This window comes from Mustela nivalis (assembly GCF_964662115.1).
Source record: "Mustela nivalis genome assembly, chromosome: 5".
NCBI lineage: Eukaryota > Metazoa > Chordata > Mammalia > Carnivora > Mustelidae > Mustela > Mustela nivalis.
In genome coordinates this window covers 65,534,510-65,557,495 of record NC_139024.1, presented here as the reverse complement: position 1 = coordinate 65,557,495, position 22,986 = coordinate 65,534,510, and the positions used below count along the sequence as shown (strand labels likewise).

The window sequence follows — 22,986 nt, the reverse complement described above, 5'->3', positions numbered from 1 at the left end:
TGGAGGTGACAGACCTTAATGCTATTAAAAAGCAGGGTCTTGCATTGATAAAAGGAAACATCTTGACAACTGTTTCATAGGCGCAAGTTTTGGGTGATGCAACTACTTTTATCTTTCCTCCAACAGCATCTGATACCTTGTGCAACTTCATTGCTAAGTTCCTTCTCCCTTTCTTCTCCCCGCTCTTTCTTTGCCACCCCCCCAACCCCGCCTTAGACCCAGAACCACACATGCAGCTATCCCGGGTGGCACAGCACCACCATCGCTGACCACACCAGACCTCATGGGGACAGTGCACCTGTTTCCTGTTTGGAAGAACACCATTCCACTCCATCTCTGCCTGTGGACCCTGGCTCCCTACCTGAAGAAAGTGCCTCCCCCGCAAGGTGCATGATCGTTCACCAAGGGACCATCCTGGATAACGTCAAGAACCTCTTAGAATTTGCAGAAACACTTCAATTTATAGATTCTGTAAGTAGAACTGGTAAGACAAGTTTATGTTTTTGTAGATGGATTAGGAAACCCAGTTCTCAGGTGATAGCCATTTTCTGTTGCAAAGATCATGTTATTAGCATATATTAATGTAAAAGTATGATTTCAGCCTTTGCATCTATGGTTTTTCAGAGATCTGAATTCATAGACTACCCAGATAAAAGGTAGCTTTTCACGCATTTCCTTCAAAATGCCTATTTCTTTTACAATAGTAAAGTTAATTACCTATAAGTAGATCCTGGCTTATGAAATGAGGTTTGAGTTATTTGTAACTTATTTTACTTTGTTACTTCTTTGTGTTTCTCCAGAACTGTGCTTTGCTTTTGGATAGCACATTAAGAATTGTGTTTACTCAGAACTTAAAAGCAGCCTTTCTATGTATCTGAAGCAGGAAGGAGTTCACTGGTGGTACATGGCTCTCACCACAAAACATTGATTATTGATTCCCAGTCCCAGCTGGTTCACTAAGACAAACTATCTTTAGTGAAATACATGTGAGTGCAGCACCCAAAACGTAGACACTCAATTCATTTCCTTTGTCACTAAAAAGCAGATTTATGGCATATCCATCAAATAGGATGCCCCTTGCCAAAATGTGCCATCTAGAACAGGTTTCCTTTTTGCTTTGGATTGCGTGAAGTGAGAGAGTTTGGGGGGTTCCCTATGGCATGTCTGCAGGGACTAGCCTGCAGGCAGCATGGGAGCCCCGCCATGCAGCGTCCCAGAACAATCATGAATCCTGAAGCCATTTCTCAAGAGGACCAGGTGTTTTGTCCGCCGTCAGCATCTCTTCCTCAGTGCTGTTTCAGGTGGTGGCACGCAGCAGGCACACACTGTCTCAAAGTTCTGCACCTCCCACATTGTTTCAGGATTCTTCATCACGGTGTGATCTCAGCAGTTTTGAATTCTGTGAAGAACCAGAGTTTTCACCTAGCCAACAGCATGCAGGCAAAGCCCTACAGCTTCAGCAAAGAGAGGGCAGAGTGACTAGCCCTGCAGGAGAGCCTAGCACGAGGGCGCACAGACTCAAGTTGAACGAGGGTTCCCTTGACCCGCTCAAGCCCTCACCTCCTTCGAGGCACAGCACACTTCCTCTGGTCATCCTACGAAAAAAGCGGGGCCAGGCTAGCCCCTTGGCCACTGGAGACTCTAGCTCCTTCGTATTTGCTGACGTCAGCAGCTCAACTCCCCAGCGTTCCCCTGTCAAAAGCCTACCCTTCTCCCCTTCACAGGTAGAGCACGGTTTCTGCACGGCTTTTACTAATTTTCAACAGCCACTCGAGCCTTAATAATCTGGACACTAATCCTTTGGAACAAATGACTAATTACTATTGCCCTCACTGATTCTGTTCCATCGTTGACTCTGGCTATTGCCACGTCATACTGCCTCCCATAGCTGGAGCCGTCTGTAGGCTGACTGCTGATTGTGTCATAATGCTCTCTTTCTTGCGGGTAATTTGAAACACTGTTAGTTGCATGGGATGTGCTTTTATTTCCTCCAAAGTTAGAGTTTAACATTTCTATCCCTTCCTTTTCTCCCATCCCTTCCCCCTCCTTAAAAACTTTAGCAGATTTTCTGCCTGTTTGTTCACTTATTATTTTGTGATTCACTGACCCAGGGAGGAGGGAACCAAACTGGGTTTGGAGAGCATTTGGGTTGCAACCAGAAGCTTGAGAGGTTCTGATCCATACTTCAGTGGGGAAAGTTTTGGGAAAGCATAAGGAACAGATACTTAAGGAAAACAACTTAGGTTTTAATTTTAATTTCCTCAACATTGGCTTCTTTAGGTTATGCCATATTATTTTATCAACATGGTTTTTGCCATGAATATTCTCATTGCATAGAGTTTTTTCAAGGCATGGAAATTATAATTCTTATCAGAGACTTGTAGTCCTTAATTGCTAAACTGATTGAAGTTATTAGATAATTTGACACTTTAACACATTTTCCCAAGTACGTCTATTGAGTTTATTTTAAGGAGAGCTTTAAATATGAGCAAATGAAGCACCCGCCCCCCAAATTATCTTGTTATTTGTTTGTATCTTCCAAATTGTGTTCTGGAGAATATTAGTTCTGCAAGGCTTTAGTAGATGTTCCAGAAAAAATTTAAATATGTAAGAATATAAGCTTGGGAAACACTATGTCACAGTTAAAATTGGTTTCTTTACTACAGGACCTCTCAGAGTTTTTAAAGACACTGATACACTTTGTGAATACCCAGGAGGAGATTATGATATGTTTGTTTCCCAAACTTATTTTACCTTAGAACTTTTTGAGGAACACCTATGATTGCCCCAGAACAATGGCATTCTGAGAAACATATCTTATTATTCAAGAACTTTCCATATAATGCAAACCTTCCATCATGATAATTCATAGGTCATTAAAGAGAAAAAAAAACAGCATGAAAGAAAAACAATAATTACTTTCCATAAAATCACTTTAAGGCTTATAATCTTAAAGTATGTAGCTCATTCTCTTTAATGACAAATAGTATTTATTAAGAATATTTTCATAGGATTTTGTGAATTTTTCAGTAATGACCCTAGATTTTATTGCTTGGAAATTGCACTCCAAATTGCACTCCAACTGAAATAAAACAATACCCTGTCCAACATTATGTGCCTATTAATATCGTTATTATTTTACAGAATGGGTCAGTAAAACATACTCACTTGTTATCACGGTGTGATATTTAAGTCGGGCTGAATAAAGAATCAGTGCTTATGTAATTTTTTTTCTTTCTTTCCATATTTAGTTCTTAAACACTTCTGGTAACCATGAAAACTTAGACTTGGAAATGCCTTCTTTAACCTCCACACCTCTCAGTGGTCACAAATTGACTGTTACAACACCATTTCATAGAGACCAGACTGTGAAAACTCAAAAGGAAAATACTATGTAAGTGCTTGGTTCAAGAATAAAATTATTTACTTTCATTTAATTAATGGAATTTAGCCTCCAAATATCTGACCCATTTTTATGTATCTAATCATAGATATTCTCACATTGACTATATCTGTCCTAGGCACATTACAACTACCTAGGAGTGGCAAGTCAGTAGGTAAACTAGATTACGTTTTGTAACTCACTTCAGAATGTCCTATTCAGGGATGCCTGGGTGGCTCAGTGGGTTAAAGCCTCTTCCTTTGGCTTGGGTCATGATCCCAGGGTCTTGGGATCCGCCCCACATCGGGCTCTCTGCTTGGCAGGGAGCCTGCTTCCTCCTCTCTCTCTCTCTCTGCCTGCCTCTCTGCCTACTTGTGCTCTCTCTCCCTCTGTCAAATAAATAAATAAAATCTTAAAAAAAAAAAAAAAGAAAGTCCTATTCAGAAGGACTATGTAGGACCACATGTAGAAGTGAGATCATACTCATATAACTTTTCCATTCAGTTGTTCCATTTGCTCAGTAAGGCTTTTTCTTCTTCACTAAGGATAAGATTTTCATCCTCCTTTCCTCTCTGATTATAAAACTCAGAATAACAATGGTATGGTTCTTTGAGTAGTGCATATGCTTTAAGCTTATGTTTCCTTTTTGAAATTTATCTATAGATAGGACTTCTAAAATCCCCAGTAATATCATATGATCAGAAGCTAAGGAGTGGTTAAGCAATGTTTATATTTTAAAAAACCCTTCCCCAATTCAAAGAAATGGCGGAGAACATCAAGATGAATTATAAGAAACCTTTAAAAAATGATATCTTACAATTTCCACTTACAATAAGTACATTTTAAAAGGTTAACGCATGTTTTCTGTTGTGGGCCTGTTTTAATGAATAGATCAAATTGATTTGTAAATGACAACAGATCTTTATAAAGCTTTTAGTCATTATAAAAACCTAGGATCACTGTGTCTCCAGAATGATGAAAGAAAGATGAAAAAAAATAGTTTAATCCTCTTAAGAGTATCGTAATTTGAACTATTTGGTAATATGTGATATATATATGTATATTATCTTTTTCTTAACAACACATATATGGTTAATTCACATATCCAATTGTATATCAATAACAGAGTTTATTCAGTACAAAAATATTGCATTTAATAGATAGAGTGATGAGAAGGACAAATGTTCTTCTATAACTGAACCAACACTTGTTTTCTTTTTAAAGTTTTAGAACTCCAGCTATCAAAAGGTCAATCCTAGAAAGCTCTCCAAGAACTCCTACACCATTCAAACATGCCCTGGCAGCTCAAGAAATTAAATATGGTCCTCTGAAGATGCTAGTAAGTCTGGGCCAAGTTCCCAAGGTTAGCCAGTTGATTAGCACAGACAGAAATTGTCCTCTGACGCACACGTGCCCACTCTTCCTTTCAGCCTCAAACACCATCTCACCTAGTAGAAGACCTACAGGATATGATCAAGCAGGAATCGGACGAACCTGGCATTGTTGCTGAGTTTCAAGAAAATGGACCCCCTTTGCTGAAAAAGATCAAACAAGAGGTAAGCACAAGATCCTATGGAGGGAGTAAGATGGGAATCCTGCTTCCTCTGTTCCTTGTGGCAGCCTTATATATCTGGCATCAGGACTGGGGATCAACAGCACTTTTTGTACAAGATTTTTCTACAAGATGCAGCTAAGAGGTACTGTCAGACTGTAGTAGGCATGGGACCTCTCATCTGGGAGGCCAAGCCACCTCTATCTACTTCGTGTTTGAACAGAAAATGTGTTAGGGAGGATTAAAAAAAGAGAGGAAAACATTTTACTGGACTTTGTCGGTTTGTTTTTTAAGTAGGCTTCATGCCTAGCATGGAGCCCAATTCAGGGCTTGAACTCACGACCCTGAGATCAAGGGATGGATGCTCAGTCAACTGAGCCATGCAGGCACTTCTTTTCTGTACATTTTTATCACTGATACTCAAACACATAGATAATTAATACACATGAATTTTAATTTCCAGATGTCATGGAGAGTTGAAATTTAAATTAAAATTATAGTATCTAATAGTGTCTAGTATAAAAGAAAAAGACACTAACTTGCAAGGATCAAAGTTTTAGTTTTGGGGGAGCTGGGTGGCTCAGATTGTTAAGCATCTGCCTTCAGCTCAGGTCATAACCTCCAGGTCCCGGGATCAAGCCCTGAGTTAGGCTCACAGCTTAGCAGGGAGTCTGCATCTCCCTCTCCTTCTGCCTCTCCCCATGCATGTACTCTCTCTCTCTCTCTCAAATTAATAAATAAAATCTTTTTAAAAAAGAAAAAGTTTTATCTTGGGTGGCAAGAAGTATTTCCAATAGGTGGATATAGTGCCTCTGGAATTTTTTTTTTCATATAAGGATAAATGTTTGAGAGACTGACCAGAGATTGACTCATTGAGATAAGATTGACAAAGTTGTAAGAGATTTAAAGTGTACAACAAGATGATATGATATACACATACATTGTGGAAGGATTCTCCCTCACTGAGTTAATGGGCACATCCAACACTTCACATGTTGACCTTTTGTTAAATTTTTTTTGTGAGAACGTTGAAGTTCTGTTCTCATAGCCCATTTCAATTATACAGTATAGTGCTACTGATTACAGTCAACATGATATACATTAAATCCTCAGATATTATTCATTTTATAGAAATTTACTCTCAAGGGTCAGTGTTCTGTGGGAAGTTCTAGAAACAACGAAGCACTTCCTGTTTGCTTTTAGGTGGAATCCCCAACAGATAAAGCAGGAAACTTCTTCTGCTCCAACCACTGGGAAGGGGAGAGCCTGAACACCCAGCTGTTCACACAGACATCGCCTGTGACAGACGTGCCAGTAAGTACTTGCCCATTTAGGAGATGCTGGTGCCCCACAGAATTCTCTGCATGGTGCGTGAGGCTCCTGTGGTTTTAGCACTATTTAATGCATCCTATTTCTAAATGTTCTCTGCTGTATGACTATTTTCTCATGATTATTAATGCTGAATATAGAAATTTTTGTATATGTATTGGAAATAGATTCTTTTCCATGCAGATTTTTTCATTACTTGTATTCTTATGATTTGAGAGTCCCTGCCACTTAAAAAATCTCCTGCGCCAAAATACATATTTCCATGAAAGCAGAACGTTAATTTTACATTTTCTTTTCAAGTGTTTGTCTTCTAAGGGTAGTATTTCCTCCTTGTTGCATTGCCTCCTGTTTGGTTTTAGGTAGCATCTAGCATGAGGTCAGTCCGTGTCTATAGCAGACACCCTTTATTGTTCTACTGCATGACTTTGCTTGCCACCATTTTTTAAAATAAACTTTATTTTTTAGAGTGGTTTTGGGTTCACAGCAAAGCTATGAAGCTACCAAGATTTTCCACACCCCCCCTCCCCATGCCTGCATAGCCCTCCCCATTGCCGACACCCCCCACTAGAGTGGTACCTTTGTTACTACTGATGAACCAACATCATTGGTCCTTCCTCCCCCAAAGTCTATATTAGGGCTTATATTAGGGTTCACCTTTGGTGCTATACATTCGATGGGTTTGGACAAATTTATGACATATATCCACCATTAGAATAGGATAGATACACAGTAGTTTCACTGTCCTAAAAATTCTCTGCAGTCTACCTATTTGTCCCTTCACCACCAACCTCTGGCCCTGCCAACCCCTGGCAACTGCTGATCTTTTGACTATCTCTATAGTTTTGCTTTTTCCAGGACTTCATATCATTAAAATCATACACGGTGTAGCCTTTTCAGACAGGCTTCTTTCCCTTAGTGACATGTACTTTGTTTCCTCCATTTCCTGTCATGACTTAATGGCTCCTTTCTTCTTAGCACTCAGTTACCACCATCATTAAAGTTTGGAGTTTGCAAATGGTTGTCCTTTATGGAGAATCAGAGCTAATAACAATTGTTAATCTTTATTCAGTATGTACTAAGGGGTAAGTGCCATTCTAAGAACTTCAGGTGTATCACCTCATTGAAGCCTCACAATAGCCTTGCAAAATTGGTAACATCATCTTTGCCATTATTCCAACTGGGAAACAGGCACAAGGAGGCTTACTTACTTGCTTAAGGTTTTATAGCCAATAAGTGGTGGTTCAGGATTAGAAGTCAGAAAGTCTTGTTCTAAATTCCATGCTTTTAACCATTATACTGCACTGCCATTAATTTGTAGCTCTAAAATATTTTGGTACCAATATACAAAATAAAGAGTTCTCTAGCGCTAAGTAAATCTTTCATTTCTATTTTTAGAAAATATTTATTTCTTTATTTTAGAAGAGCAAGAGCAGGAGGAGGGGCAGAGGGAGAGGCAGAGAGAATCCCAAGCAGACTCCCCACTGATTTCAGAGCCCAAATCAGGGCTTGATCTCACAACCCTGAGATCATGACTTGAGCTGAAATCAAGAGTCAGCTGCTTAACCAACTGAGCCACCCAGGTGCCCCAGTCTTTCACTTTTTTTTTTTTTAATTTGAGAGAGAGAGCGTGAGAGTGGAGAGGTCAGAGGGAGAGCAGACTCCCCACGGAGCAGGGAACCTGATGTGGGACTTGATCCTGAGACTCCAGGATCATGATCTGAGCTGAAGGGAGTTGCTTAACGAACTGAGCCACACAACCGCCCCAGTCTTTCGTTTTTAAAAGCATGGATTTACCAATTCCTTTAGCAGATTTTTTATTTTTTTGAGTGCCCACCTCCTGTGTCAGACCCCAAAGCTTTTTGTTTTAGAAGTGTTTGCCACAGTGGGATTAGGATTGGGGCATAGCTAAGGTCTTCTCTAAGCTCAGCAAGAAGAGAATTTCTGGCAGGTTCCCACACTTGTTCCTGCTCATGTGTATCACTTCATATAATCTCCTCTCTACAGTGTCAAAATTGTGTCAGCTCTCATGTTTTCCAGGGTCATTTAAATTCCAAATTGTTCTTTCCCTTTAGAATATTCTCACAAGTTCCGTTTTAATGACGCCAGTATCAGAAGATGAAGACCATGTTCTCAAAGCATTTACAGTACCTAAAAACAGGTCCCTGGCGAGTCCCTTGCAGGTAATTACTGTTCCAACATTGGTGTCTTAAAAGCCATTCACCAAAACACTCATCTGGAGGGTTTTGGGGGGGTTTTATTTTAAGACGTTAGTTATAGAGGAGTGATGCCTTTTAACTCTTGATGTCTAAAAATCTAACAATTCCTTATTGCCACTCACATGAGACACAGCACAAGCTTTTATTAGAGCAGGTTTTCAAAGTGTGATGAAGTGAAACATTTCTTACTGTGACTGAGGGCAAGATCAGTGCTTACACGTGTCAATATCTTCCTCTTCTGCTCTTAAACATGTCATAAAAAGTTTATGGATACAGTTTTTTTTTGTTTCCCAATTTTTACCTTTTATGCTTAATTAATAAGCCATCAAAACTCAGGCACTATTTGGGTTTAAAATTAAGTTTGATATTAACTAGTTGGAAAATGATTACCATCTATTTGACTACCAGAATAAGAAAGTCAGCTGCCAGTGTTGTGTGGCTAAGCCGTAGTTGATGGTCTGCTCCTGGGTTTTAATATCAAAAGAGATTTCCCTTATAACCCTGAAGGAGGTTATGTTGATGAAATACAGCAAATGCCAAATTAATCCTGAGCCAAATGTAAAAAAGAATGCAAATTTACTCCCCTAAAGTATTTAAAGCAGTTCCCAACATGAAGTAGCCCAGCATCCAGCCACCTGCAGAGCCCTCCCCTCCACGCCTCTGAGCTACCCTGAAGGAAACTTCACAAACCCTAAGATGTATAGAAAACCTAGAGACAGAAGTGGAAATTGCTATTTGTACTGTGAATTAATGTAACCAGAATAAGTTGGTGTGCTTTGAGAACTTGTCTTTTTTATTTTTATTTTTTCCTCTTAAGGGCTTCCCCATCATTGTGGTAGGTGTTCTCCCCCCCAAATTGTGAGAATCTTAAAACTTCCCCTTTTTAAGGATTGGTGATATTTGGTATTATTTTTTAAGTAATACAAATACAGCTAGAAGGGCTGTAGGCACATTTTGCTTTGTAATCAGATTGTTTTCCTGTGGCCTCTATCTGATCCAGCTGCTTTGGTGAGAGACTGATGGTTGACTGGAATATAGGACACAGAAAAGGGAAAGCCAGGGTGTGGGGGGCTTCTGGAGTGTTCCTGAGTCAGTCAGGCCTATGTGTCACCAAGAACTGGGACAGGAAGAAGAGAACAAACTCCATTGAGGCCAAAGGGGGCCTAGAAAGCAGGTTAGAAGAATGTCAAGGCGAAGGTCAGCTCTTTCAAAATTTAACCTAGACTGATCCTGGCTCCAGAAAGGCAATGCATTCTTTGTTTTTCTTTCCATCTTCCTTCCAAAATACTTGGCCCTAGGTTTCCAGAGCCTAGAATTTGACCGTTGTTGTTAGTATAGTAAGCTAGAGTAAATCTTACATATATTTTATAACCTAGTCTGGGATTCAACCTATATTTACAGTAGTACAGAAAAAAGGCATTCTGAATTTCAGAGAGTGAACATGTAAGTATATTTGAGGACAGATATCATGATGTGAGTAACTGTCATTGGGTAAGTTGAAAACCCCAGGTTACTTTACTAAAATTGAATCCTAGCTCTTGGGCCTAACTGAATAGTGTTTGGCCAAAACCATTAGGGCTGAACATGGAACTGATATAAAAGATATGTTATATAAAACTGGCAAGTTGTCAGTATTATAAAAAAGTAAGTTGTCAGGTTTTTTAATCTAACATGCTATTGTATTTTTAAAAAAATGATCAGTATGGAACTTTATCGTTAATGTATTTATATATTATTTAATGGAAATATTAGTTATCTTTGAGACTCAAAATTAAGTAGAGCCCTGTTTCATTAATCTATATTTTCTGCCATATAAAGGAGTCGTATTTGGCACTCTACAGATTCTAATATCTGTATAATGGGATTAAGCCATTCATATAGATCATGTAGTGAAGGCAGTATTTGTCAATTCCTCTAAATGAAATAATTGAGATCCAGAAGTTAATTTTAGAGTCAATGTTTCTATCTGCACTATATGGTTTACTGATTCATATTGCTTAAATATTTCTTAATAACCTGCTGTAATAGATAACTAATTCATTTTAAGAAATACTCATTAAATGAATGAATAGTACACACCAAGAATTTCCATTGTTTTGTGTCTTGGAGCTCTAGCTTCTGATACCATAGAAATAGGCAATTTCTAAAATGTTTTAAACTACTGTGATAAATATTGGGAAATTCATCAAATGAATCTCAATATTTAAGCATATATTGTTTCTATTTCATGTAGTCCCAATTCAACAATATTTGCATAGGTTCTTATGCAGTTTGGTAATTTTGTCTGTTTAGGACATAATACTTTATCATATATTTCCATTGATAATTCAATTTGACTTATTTAGGCAGATTGCTTGTGAATAGCATTACTGAACAAATGCATTTCTTACATGGTCTGGCTTTTCAGCTTAAGAGTACTTTATATAACCTATAGCTTTTGTACTTAAAATAAATCACATATTGAATGGGATTTTAGCCAAATACTCTTGATATTTTTATCATAGTGTTTTTAATTAAAACAACTAGATATGATTCCTTAAAAAGTTTAAAATTTTGATACTTCTAAAATATAAAATGTCTGCCACTTATATAGGGCAATTAATCATCCTATCCACCCAGTAGTCTAGGTAACTTAAACACAAGCACAGTTTATTGAAGACTACAGTAATTCTGTGTTCTCTCATTTCAGTTTTAATCATCCCTGGCTTAATTATGGCAATAACATGTTAGGCAGAGCAATTACTATTTTTGAGGCCAAACTACTGGACCTTTGTGGTTCTAGCTTCTAATGTACATAAGAAATGCACATGCTTATACACATTTGATATTCTAAAACTAGAAATGCAAGAAGCTGTGAGTTTGACATTTTATTATGACAAGTTTCAAACATACATAGAATTATAGAAAATATTCTGATTTAGATTTATTCTGATTTATTAACATTTTACCATATTTACTGCATCTATTTTTATCATGTGTTAAAATTCCAGACAATACAACATTTATTCATTTATGTACTTCCAGATGTATCTCTAAAAATGTTTTTTTATATGACCTAATACCGCCATCACACATTGTTATTTACAATAATTCCTTAATATTCTAATTCTGAGGCTCTATTTAAGTTTCCCCCATTAATCCAAAAGAGATTCTTTTTATTTTTCTAATCAGAAATGAAAAAGTTTCACACAGTGCATTTTGTTGTTAAGTCTTTTAAATCTCTTTCAGTCTCTAGACCAATGTTGTCCAATAGAACTCCTGCAGTGATGGAAATGCCCAATATGCTGTTGTCCAGTTTGATAACCACTAGTCATATGTGGCTAGAGCACTTGAAATGTGGCTAATGCCACTGAGGAACAGAATTTTCAATTTCATTTAATTTACACTGCTATAACTTAATAGTCATATTTCCTTGCTCTCTTCCTGGAATTAACCATTTCCCCCAAGAGCTCTGATCCTTTCAGTGGAAAAAGGTGTGTAGAGACCAAAATCAGGGTGCTAAGTATGTCCATGTGTTATGTGGGTTGTCATTGAGAAGCAATGAATTTTAACAACTCAGAACTCCGAGTTACAATCCATAAACTATAATGCTTATATAGAGGCTATATTATCCATTGGGCACAAATAATGTTCTTTTTGTTTTTAAAATTATTTATGCTCAGCCTTCTTCCAAAAGGAATTTGTGGCAGCTGCACAATCTTATAATTGTTGAATTTCTTTTTTCTTTTTAAAGGTGCTTTAATTTTACATTGTACCAGAGAACAGGTACTCATAATAAAAATGTTCTGAGACATTTTTGATATTTGTGTCTCTTTCATGTAGCCCAGAATATGTGAGATCTTCATGTTAGACAATTATACCCTGTTTTTCCCTCATTGTATGGGGGTAGAGGATGGAGTCTAGAAGGTTATAAAACTATCTAATTTGGGGAAACAAAATTTGGCTTAGAAAGCTTGCAGTTTGGGACACACACGTATGAACGCAAAGTTCCCTCCTCAACAAGGAGAAAAGAGCTACCTCTTTTCTTCAAAATGCTTTTAATTAGCTTTACATTTTGAAATAACTTTATTATGCTAATAAACATTTCTTGAGGTAAATATTTTCAGTGGCAGATCCGAAACTGTACTTAAGTTATAAGCCTTCTGAACTTCTGTATTTTTCTCTTAAATTATAATTTCCCTTTATTCCTATTTAAAACCCAAGTGTAAAAGATATGTTCATATGCTGTTTTACTCATGCACTTTCCGCTTTTTTTCTAACCACAGAATGACAGCTTTAAATTTTAATTTCCTGACTTGGCTTGTCATGGCCTTACTTTTGTAAAACAGTGAATTTAATTTAAGTGACTTTCTCGGGCCATTATTATTTAAACACATTTACACAGCATTGAGGAATCTTAAAATATTATTGCAAATAGATGAGACTCCTTTTTTCAGTTCCATGTGTTTTTTGATTGCTCCTATCTTTATATGAATTGTTAATGAATTTTTTTAAAAACAGGGCGAATCCTTTTTGTATGATCAGCATTGCTGAAGAGCACGATAAACTAGCATGCAGACAACAGGAACCTGGGGTCTGGTCTAGACTCCACCATTTTCTGATTATGTGATCCTAATTCATTAACCTCTTCAGACCAAAATGCTCTTGTCTATAACTTGAGAACTCTAGTATGTCCTCCACTCATCATACAAGGTTGGTAGGACGATGAAATGGAGATAACATTGCTTTCAAAATGACAGCACAACTGCCCATGGACATTGGTGTTATCTATTATTAGGCAAAGGCTGTACACAGTCTCTGTCAGAAAGAGGCAAGGAGGCCTCCCCTATGGCCAGGGCTTCTTGCCCTGTGGTGTACTATTTCCTCTAGCACATTCTTTCTCATTCCCGGTTCCACTCTTGCAGAACTATGTCAGTGGGTCACCCAAAGAGAGAGCTGACTCAACTGATTCCTGAAATAAAGGTAGTCAGAGCTACCTTTGGTATGATGGAGAGGAAACAACTGATTAATTGGTTTTCTCTATTTTTCTGCTTCTTGTGTTGGTATGTCAACAGACATGGAAAACAATCTGTCTACACACGACATAGGTCTTTCTAGGTATTTCTTAATGTACTGTGGTGTTGTTGACCTGCTCCTTTGGATACCTCTGTACTCATTTTGTTCTCGCTTGGGTCACTTTTTTCCACTTGCCACAGCAAGTATTCACATAGTCGTTGGTAGTACTTCAGTGACCTGCTTTCTATATATGTCTTAAAATAAGCAAGTTGGCCATATACAGCTTTTGGGTTGAACTAGAAAAGGCTGAATAAGGAGGGAAAAGGATATCAAGCTCAAATTCAGAATGCCCCGCCCCAGACATTACAAGACATGAATTTGTTTGTTTGTTTGTTTTGGTTCACCTTAGTAAACACTATGATGCTAACTCTTCCTTGGTCCAGTAAAGATAGAATTGCTTTGGAGCAATTTGGCACTTGTCTTAATCTTAATAGTCTGAACTAATATGTGACATCCTGGCCTATAAATGTTTGCAAAGTCTATGAACATGTAAAATGGAACAATACCCCTGAGACATGCAGGGAAAACTCCAAACTGGGAAAATTATAATCACATTAGCAACAGTTAACTTGGCTTTGGGTGGGCAGTTGAGGCACAAGTGGATGGGGCAACTTCCAATCACTGCCTGAACCTTTAATTCCCTAACTTTTAAGGCTTTTTTCTATGAGAAGTTAAAAACCCTGAAGTTGGGGTCATTTCACTGTTTTGTGCAGACAATGGGAGGCCTTCATGCGTGGGAGAAGTTGACCACTGACCTTACCTTAGTGACATTTCATCGCTGGTCCATCCCTGACGTTCAAGATTCAACAGTTTTCAAGATTTTTACATTATGTCTTATAATTGATACATCTTTAAATGATGCCCTTTGGGGAAGGAATTTTTGACTTTTAGAATTTTAGTCCAGAGCAAATCTTTTCTTCAGATGGGTTAAATAAAATAATCGGATAATTCTTGTCCTTACTTGTTAGGACACCTATTTATTATTTAAAAACAGAACTAAAGAAAAACAGTACTGTCTCATGAGTTGCTTTGGTTTTTCAAAATCATTTTTTTATGACTGATGCAAATTTTTTATTAGAACTCTGAATTGGAATGCACGTAGCTTGCCAAGATTTTTGAACATCAGCTATTGTGTGAAGTTGCAGTGTGAATATAATAATGTTCAACATGATGAAAAAACCTATATTCTAAAGGAAAACAAGAAGACAATCTAATTCTGACAGAAAACCACCTGTGGACATGGTCTTGTCTCATTTTATTTCTTCTGTTTTCCACAAAGGATCCAAGTATTTATTTCAAGTGCCTTAGCAGGATATCCCAGTTAAAGCTTTGACAGTCTGTTTACAGTTCACTTCTGCCCCGAGGACAATTAAAGGCCCATCACAGGATAAACAAGGTGACTCTCTGGCAAGAGGAGGAGGATGTGTAGTAGGATTATTAATGTTGAAATGAATTAGCATTTGAGTGACAGGGCTGCATTAACATGAGAATTCATGTGCAGAAATCCATAATTCTAATCAATCCTGTAAAGGAAGCTAAAATTCAAGACAGAATCAAGGAGGCACAAAGGTATATATGACAGTAGTAAAAAATATTCTTCTAGCATGAAGACATTTAATCCCCCTTTGTCAAAACTCTTCTGTTTGCTTGAAAAGTTGGCCAAGGGCCACAGGGCTTCAAGGTAGGGAGAGGAAAGGAAGAGGTAAGGAGAGAGAAAGAAGCAAAAGAGGAGGCCATCATCATTTCAGCTGCTGGACCTGAGCACCTCTTCTTCTCTTACCTGAGTACTGGTGCCTCTGCTCTTCCGTAACTCTCACCCTGTTGGTCTATGTCTGCTCTAACCAGGTTTTTCATTCATTGTTGTAAGAAGTACTCACACCCATAGAAGAGGAGATGCCTGCTCATGGTGCCCACTGGCTTTTCTACACACAGTGGCTACTGGGTCCTGGTGTTTGTCTGCACCAGGACAGTCATGTGTTCCAACCATCTTGCCCTCCCCGGGCTTTGAGCTACAGGGCTTATATGCCCTTGAGATGCTCCATTTTCTGGAATTCGATTTGTTTCTTGGAAAATTCTATTTTGACTTAGGAAAAACTGACTATTTGAAAAGTTTCCTTAAAACACTAATTAAAAATATAGGGTACCTTTTTCATATTGATCTTGTTTTAAATATCTACTCCTGGAGAAAGAGCTAAACATGGATAAAGTGTTGAGCCATGTAGGAGAGCCAATTAGAACACAGTCGAATTTCAAGAAGATACATAATTTACATGTTTAGAAAAATTAAGTCTATATTTATTGAAGCACAGCTAAGAAAAATTCTTTTAAAAATTTTTTTTATTTAAATTCAATTAACTAACATATAATGGATTATTGATTTCAGAGGTGGAGGTCAGTGATTATTCAGTCTTATATACTGCCCATCACGTGTCCTCTTTAATGTTCATCACCCAGTTACCCCATCTCCCACAGACCCCTGCCCTCCAGCAACCTTCAGTTTATTTCCTATGATTAAGAGGCTCTTAGGGTTTGTTTCCCTCTCTGCTTTCATCTTTTATTTTTTCCTGTCTTCCCATACGATCCTCTATTTTGTTTCTTAAATTCCACCTACGAGTGAGATCTTATGATAATTATCTTTCTCTGATTGACTCATTTTGCTTAGTATAATACCCTCTTGTTCCATCCACATTGTTTGAAATGGCAAAATTTTTCTTTCTTTCTTTCTTTTTTTTTTTTTTTTGGATGGCTGAGCAGTATTAAGTAGAAAAATTCTTCACCAGAGAAAAATAGAAACATTTGTCCCTGTTTCTCACTTTTCTCTCCAATCTCACCTTCATTCCCCCTTCCCCTCCATCTGTTTGTATGGATTCTCTCAAAATAGGTATTTTGAGGTTTTGCATGTGTCTTATGTGATTTGGGATTTACATAGAAGATATTGGCATATGAAGGTATTTCCTTCTGTAGCCTCTTCACTCACTTGTTTTTAAGACCCATGCCCTTGGTTCTGAGCATTGTGCAATCCTTCATGCAGCCGTCCACCATATTTCCCTCTTCAGTCTGGAGTAGTGACAGGTCACACCATGGCAGTGGCAACAGATGCTAACTCAGTCACTGAAACGGTAACATCAACTTTTCTTAATTGGGCTTCATGCCTCAATTTGGTGTTTCAGCATGGCACTGAACAATTTAGCAACAACATGGAAACAACTGACTTAATTGAAATATGGAATTTGTACGGACAGATATACACTAGAGAAACGTATGTTTAATCTGCTTGTTTGAACCTGGAGAACCATCATTTATTCAGAACTATTTCAAAGGAATACTGTAACTACTCTGGTGATTTTATTTAGGAAAAAAATAAATGTGACCCAAGGCAGAAGTCAGCCCCAAACAAACACCTGTCATCCTTATGATACACAACTCCAGGAAAATATTATGATAATCCATCTCGCTATATAGTATTTCGGGGTAGGTGCTGAGCTTCTGAGCCTTCAGAGCAAACATGTGTAAACTTGGATGATGCCCTTTGCATTAGTGGTGAGACTGCGTGGCAGGTGGGGCAGAAGCCGAGAAACCAGCTTTGTGTCTGTGCAAGCTCCCAAGTTAGAAACATGGCACCGTAAGCCTTCGGTCACTGACACTTTGTTCCAGCCATAGGCTAGGAAACCCCATCACTGTACAAATGCCACGTTCATTCAGAATGATTCCTCTTTGCTACAAAGCCTGATGATTTTGACCTTCACTCTGCCCCCCCACCACACCATCTAAACACTTCTTCCTGCAATCCAAGACCTCACTGGGCTGAGCCTGCAATTTTCCACTGTTAAGGACACTAATGGCAGGGGCGTCCTAACACTCCCAAGGGCCTAGACTCAGCCCAGCTTCGCTGCTTCTTAGCTGGTTAACCTTGGGGATGTTGTCCACATTCTTTCTTCCTATGCCGTTAGCTGGTCTGCAAAACAGGGCCACCAATCTGCCCCTGTGCCTCTGGCAACCTGTGTCAGGATGACGTGCGTGAGATTAAAGACGGAAAATGCTTGGAAGCATGGCTGGCGCATGGTGACCCTTGCTGAATGTTGTCACCAAATCTGTCTGATCTTCCTCTCTTGCAGTCCCTCCCATAAGCAGTGTACAAACTGCAGCTTCCTGGTTCTTTTGAGCTATTTCTCTACCCAGGGTACGTTCCTTTTTTCTCTCCTCCCCATCTTGTCCTTTCCGGGGCAGTGTCTCAGTGCACCATCCCCCCTTCACCTGGGCACGGCCCCACGAACCTCCCACGGTGCCTCTTACCCCACCTGGTTCCCATGCATTCACTTTGTCCTCTACAGGACCTTGGAGGCTCTAAAAAGGAGAGGCCTTTTTTGGCTTCTTCTTTTGTCCCATGGAAAAATCCCTCTTGGGTGTCCATAGCGGGAAGAGTTGGGCTTTTACTAAACCACCGGTTTAGTTTTGAGCTCACAGACCCCAAATCTGCTTGTGTTTCTGTGTCTCCTTTTGCGGTGATGGCTAGAGAGCTCAGGCACAGGCTTGAGGCTGACACCTAGCTGGCACACTGTATTTCATGACAAACGTTTTATGTACAAATATCACCCCATCGTCGTGTTATTTATTTTTTCCATATTTCCCCATGACCCTGCCTCAGCTACTGTTTAATCCCTGTTATCTTATATTTATTTTGTGAGCATCATAAATCCTTTCAGGAACTAAGTAGAGCAAAATAGTACGTATTTCAGTCGGAAGCAATATGGAGGGAAGGCAGGGTCTCAGACTGTGCAGGAAACAAACCTGGGCCCAAAGCCACTCCACTCCTCACCCTCGGAGCAGCTTTGGGCAGGTTATGTCCACTCTCTGAGTCTCCATTTCCTGCCAGTTTGAAGAGAGAAAGAACCTCCCCCTCAGGGTGCGTGTGCTGTGTCAGTGAGATCATGACTGTGATGTATTGAACACCAGACCCGGATATTGATGCTGCCTAGTAGATCTTTCAGCATGTCTAACCTGGACAACAGAGATTTCTAAATTAATTGATATTTCACTGATAATACAAAATACATACTATGTTTAGTAGTGAGTCGATTGCAGGACCTGTGGGAGCTTTTTCTTTCAGAGAACTGAAGCCCTCCCCCGTTTGCATAATGAGTAAACGCCCTGAGAGACATCTTAGGTATCTGGGAGGATTAGTCCCATTCCTGTCTCCCAACTTTGCAAAAATCACCCTAATCAACAAAAGGCGCTCAAGGGCCAAGATGCAACTGTAGCTTGTGATCTTGTCTGAAGTGGGGTTTCCTCTCTCTTAGCAATAAATGATTTCTGATCATTAATATCCCTTCAGAATGCTGGAGTCCCGTAAATCAGGTCTTATCTGACAAAGGCTCCCTGGTATCTCCTTTTGCTGTCTGAGGGTCAGAATTCCATCAGCTGTCCTTGCTGGGATTGGGAATCCTCGGGCTGAAGTATGGGTCTCCTGTCTAACCTCGCCATTGGCCTCTTTCCCCCCATTAGCCTTGTGGTGGCGCCTGGGAAGCTGCCTCGTGTGGAAAGACGGAAGATCAGGTGACGGCTTCTGGTCAGGCTCGGAAGTATGTGAACGCCTTTTCAACCCGGACTCTGGTCATGTGAGACGTTTCTAGACAAGCATTATGGTTTTCAGAACACTTCAAGTTGACTTGGGATATGTCATTCCTTTACATGAGACTTTTCATGAATGGGAGAAGAGCCTATTTTTGTTGTGGTACAACAGTTGAGAGCAGCACCAAGTGCATTTAGGTGGATGAAATCTTCTGGGATTTCACCCCACAAAAAGGATTTTTAAAAAATAAATAAATAATAGTCTTACCTAAATTTTTAGGTAATGAATTGTAGTCAGTTTAATATCTTAATGCAGATTTTTTTAAAACATAAAGTGATTTATCTGTTTTTTAGAGGACCAATGGACCAGTATTTTTTTCCATGATGAGGTTTTTGAAATTTTACACACACACACACACACACACACACACACACACACAAAGGTATTCCAATATATCACTTTTCTCAATCACTAAACACAATGCATTACTGTAAATGTTGGCTTAATACCATGGAATCTTTAAATCAAGATTGTAAATGCTCATTTATGGTTAATATCATTGGAGGTACATTTATTGTACTAAACCATTTTATGAGTTTTTTGTTAGCTTGCTTTAAAAATTATTACTGTACGAAATAGTTTTATAAAAAATTATATTTTTATTCAGTAATTTAATTTTGTAAATGCCAAATGAAAAAATGTGTTTTGCTGCTATGGTTTTAGCCTGTAGACATGCTGCTAGTATCAGAGGGGCAGTAGAGCTTTGGATGGAAAGAAAAGAAACTTGGTGTTAGGTAATTGACTATGCACTAGTACTTCAAACTTTTTTATTTTATATATATATATATATATATATATATATATATATATATATATATACCTTCCCCTCATCCACCCCCCCATTGTAATACATTGAAAAACTTGGTTGGGAGATTTTGCATTTGTTGTTGTTACTGGTTTGGTTTTTTTTTTTTGTTTTGTTTTGTTTTGGGTTTTTTTTTTTTTTTTTTTATGTTATTGATGGTTTTTAAGAGCATGCATTGCACTTCTTTTTTTTTGGGAGATCTGTGTTGTTGATGTCCTGTGTTTTGTTCTGAGTTTGCCCTCATTGTTCTTTAATTCAGGGCTTATGTGTTTGATTGATGTCCCCTATGGTTTCTGAGCATATGGGCTCGGAACTGCCGTACATGAGACTTTTCATGTGTGTTTGCAGTTGGGGCTTGTGTTTGCAGTTGGGGTCAGGAAACTAGGAATGAAAGCCAGTGGCTGCCTTAAGAATATTTGGTGCCAGATGTCTGTCACTGAACTTGGAGATGACAGTGTACTTACTGCCTTGTAGAGAAATAAAGCTGTGTCCTTATTTTACTTACTTTTGGTATGTCTCTTGTGATTGTGGACAATAGTCATGCTTTTAAGAAAATGGAGTGAATTCAAAACATTTTCTTGTGTTAATAATTTGTGTACCACCTGAACTTCATGTGAAGAAACCAAAAATCCTTACTTTAGAGAACGAAGGACAAGGAAACCAAGTGCAGTAGTTGACAACATAATCACAAGCAGAGGGACAGCTGGGAGGAATCCTGCAGAATGTGTTAGTGTTCCAGCAGCATTTGAGCGGGGACAACGTGTACTGATACCACAAATGTGGGCAGGGAGAGGAGGACCACAAGGTTGGTGCCCAGAGAGGGAGAGTCATAGAAAGCAGGGGAGCCCTAGAGACGAGCCATGACCTTTGGGGACCTCACAGGGAGACAGACAAGGATAATGCCTGACTTTACTTCCATCCTTCCCATCTCTGTCAGGGGCCCTCATTCGCAGAAGCAACCAAAAGCTGGAGGGCAAGGGAGCCCTCTTACAAGGGATGTAAGACCAATCAGCCTTCCAGGGCAGAGCCAGAGGCCTTTTATCTGTTGGGACAAGAGTAGGGTATCCCAGCTAAGTCACACATGAAGTTCACCGCCCAGTATTGCGGATGGGTCTCCACTGCTCTCCGTCTCTCGGGTCCCTGTTCTTTCCCCTGTGCTACCATAGACCTTTCCCACAACTTCCTTACAATTTGCTCTTGTCACTGTTGTCCAGCTCCAACTTGGCATTCTCACTTGGTGCGATGCACGTGGTGGTCTGAGAGCCAAGGATTTATGACCCCAATCATGAATCTTTAGGACTGTGTAGGGAAATAAAGAAAGAATAAAAAGTGTTTAGTATTCTGCAGTTGCGTTTCTGAGAGGTAATAATGCGTCCTCCAAAAACAGTGTTATATTCATGAACTCTCAGAGCATGTTCTAGGTGTGTTGACTCTGCACCTTACTAGCAGTCCAAACTTAGACAAGTCACAGGCCTTTCTGAGACCTTTTTCTTCATCTGTGCAATGAATTCATTCCCACAATGAAATCTTGTGACATATCCCACTAGACAAATGGTCACTATTACATATGCTTTCCATGTAAGAAACACACACCATGTCATGTGCCAAATGTTCATCTGTCTGACGTGCCTTGTTGATTCCAGAGTTAAACATAGAGGTCAGAGTATAACTCTTGGAATAAGTTAATGGCAAGAATGAATTCAGCATTATACAGAATCAAACTAAATATTTACTTTTCCAACAAGTATGTGACCTAATATAACACCCATTTCCGAAGCATCTCTAAGATGTTTATTTGTCCTGGTCTTTTGTTTTTAGCCATCCTCCTCTCTATAGCAGAGCTTTAGGCAGTAAAACAGAAATGGCTCTCTTACTACTCCAAGGAAACGTTGTTCTTTTGAGTTCCTGTGCATAAAGCTTTAGTCCCCATGTGCACATTGGGAAAACAGGAGAGATGTTGAGAAGATTCTGATTTGTCTCCCAGCTGATCATGGGATTAATAATTCAAGTTGAGAAAGAAGTGCAGGGAGAAAATTTCTTTGTTTCTTTAGAAATTACAAAATGTTAGAACTGGGAGGGACTTTAGACATCATAAGGGGCTGCCCCTGTTTTGTTACTCTTAGAGCCCAAACAACAGGTCTGAATTGAATTCAGACTCTTCCCTTTACCAGCTCTATGCCTTTATACAAGTTTTACTGAATCTGTCCAAGCTTCGCACTATTTATAGTATATTTTACTTATATTGGACATAAGGTCCGTCTCAAGGTTGTTGGATATTTTGAAGATGATGTGACAAACTAAATGAATTATTGCATCTCTGTAAAATGTTGTAGTGCCTACTGATCCGGTAAGTGGCCATAATGACTTTTGATCAATCAGAGAAAGAAAAAAATATGTCTATTACCAACAATGGAGAATTGAATACCACTGAGACCCATGTCCCTGATTATGTTGAACCTATCCTTCGTATGGCAACTGACTTTAAGTCTAAATGATATCCTCTCAAAATTTTCCTAACTATTCTAAGATCTCATTATTTAATATATGTTTCCCCTTCTTGTACAAATGTTTGTGCGAAAAATGAGGCATATTTGCCCTCAAACTTGTTGGTTTCTAATCTGAAAAAGAAAACTGGTAGATAAAATATGATGTACAGGTCTCTTACACTGCACTTAAAATACTTACCAGCTTGTTGCTTGCTTTTCTTCTCTAACCTATTATACATTTTTTCCCTTTAGTTGCCATTTTTAGAAAGCAGAGTGAAAAGGAAGTCAGCTAAAATGCAAACCTCTTTTTAGGAGCACCTGGCTGGCTCAGTCAGTAGAGCATGAGATTCTTGATCTCAGGGTTGGGTTCAAGCCCTATTTTGGGTGTAGGGATTACTTAAAAATGAAATCTTTAAAAAAATAATAAAAAATAAAGTGCAAACCCCCTTTTAAAAATAAAATTACCCTGTATATAATTATATACAGTAACTTTGGGAACTACAGTAAGATGAAGCTAAACTATAAATCTTAA

At 38.8% G+C, this 22,986-nt stretch overlaps 1 protein-coding gene across 2 annotated transcripts in view; it reads left to right on the top strand.

Annotated features, from left to right (window-relative positions):
• MYB (MYB proto-oncogene, transcription factor) overlaps nt 1-19,358 on the top strand; it is a 33,407-nt gene extending 14,049 nt beyond the window's left edge. The window contains exons 9-16 of one of the 2 annotated variants that reach the window (XM_082731099.1): nt 217-471; nt 1,362-1,724; nt 3,252-3,394; nt 4,607-4,721; nt 4,813-4,938; nt 6,138-6,248; nt 8,336-8,443; nt 19,037-19,358. In XM_082731099.1, the coding sequence (XP_082587225.1) occupies nt 217-471; nt 1,362-1,724; nt 3,252-3,394; nt 4,607-4,721; nt 4,813-4,938; nt 6,138-6,248; nt 8,336-8,443; nt 19,037-19,153 (1,338 nt within the window). In that variant the 3' untranslated portion in view covers nt 19,154-19,358. The remainder of the gene's footprint in view (nt 1-216; nt 472-1,361; nt 1,725-3,251; nt 3,395-4,606; nt 4,722-4,812; nt 4,939-6,137; nt 6,249-8,335; nt 8,444-19,036) is intronic. The other variant, XM_082731100.1, reaches the window with a different exon arrangement.
• Nucleotides 19,359-22,986: the final 3,628 nt, after the last annotated feature.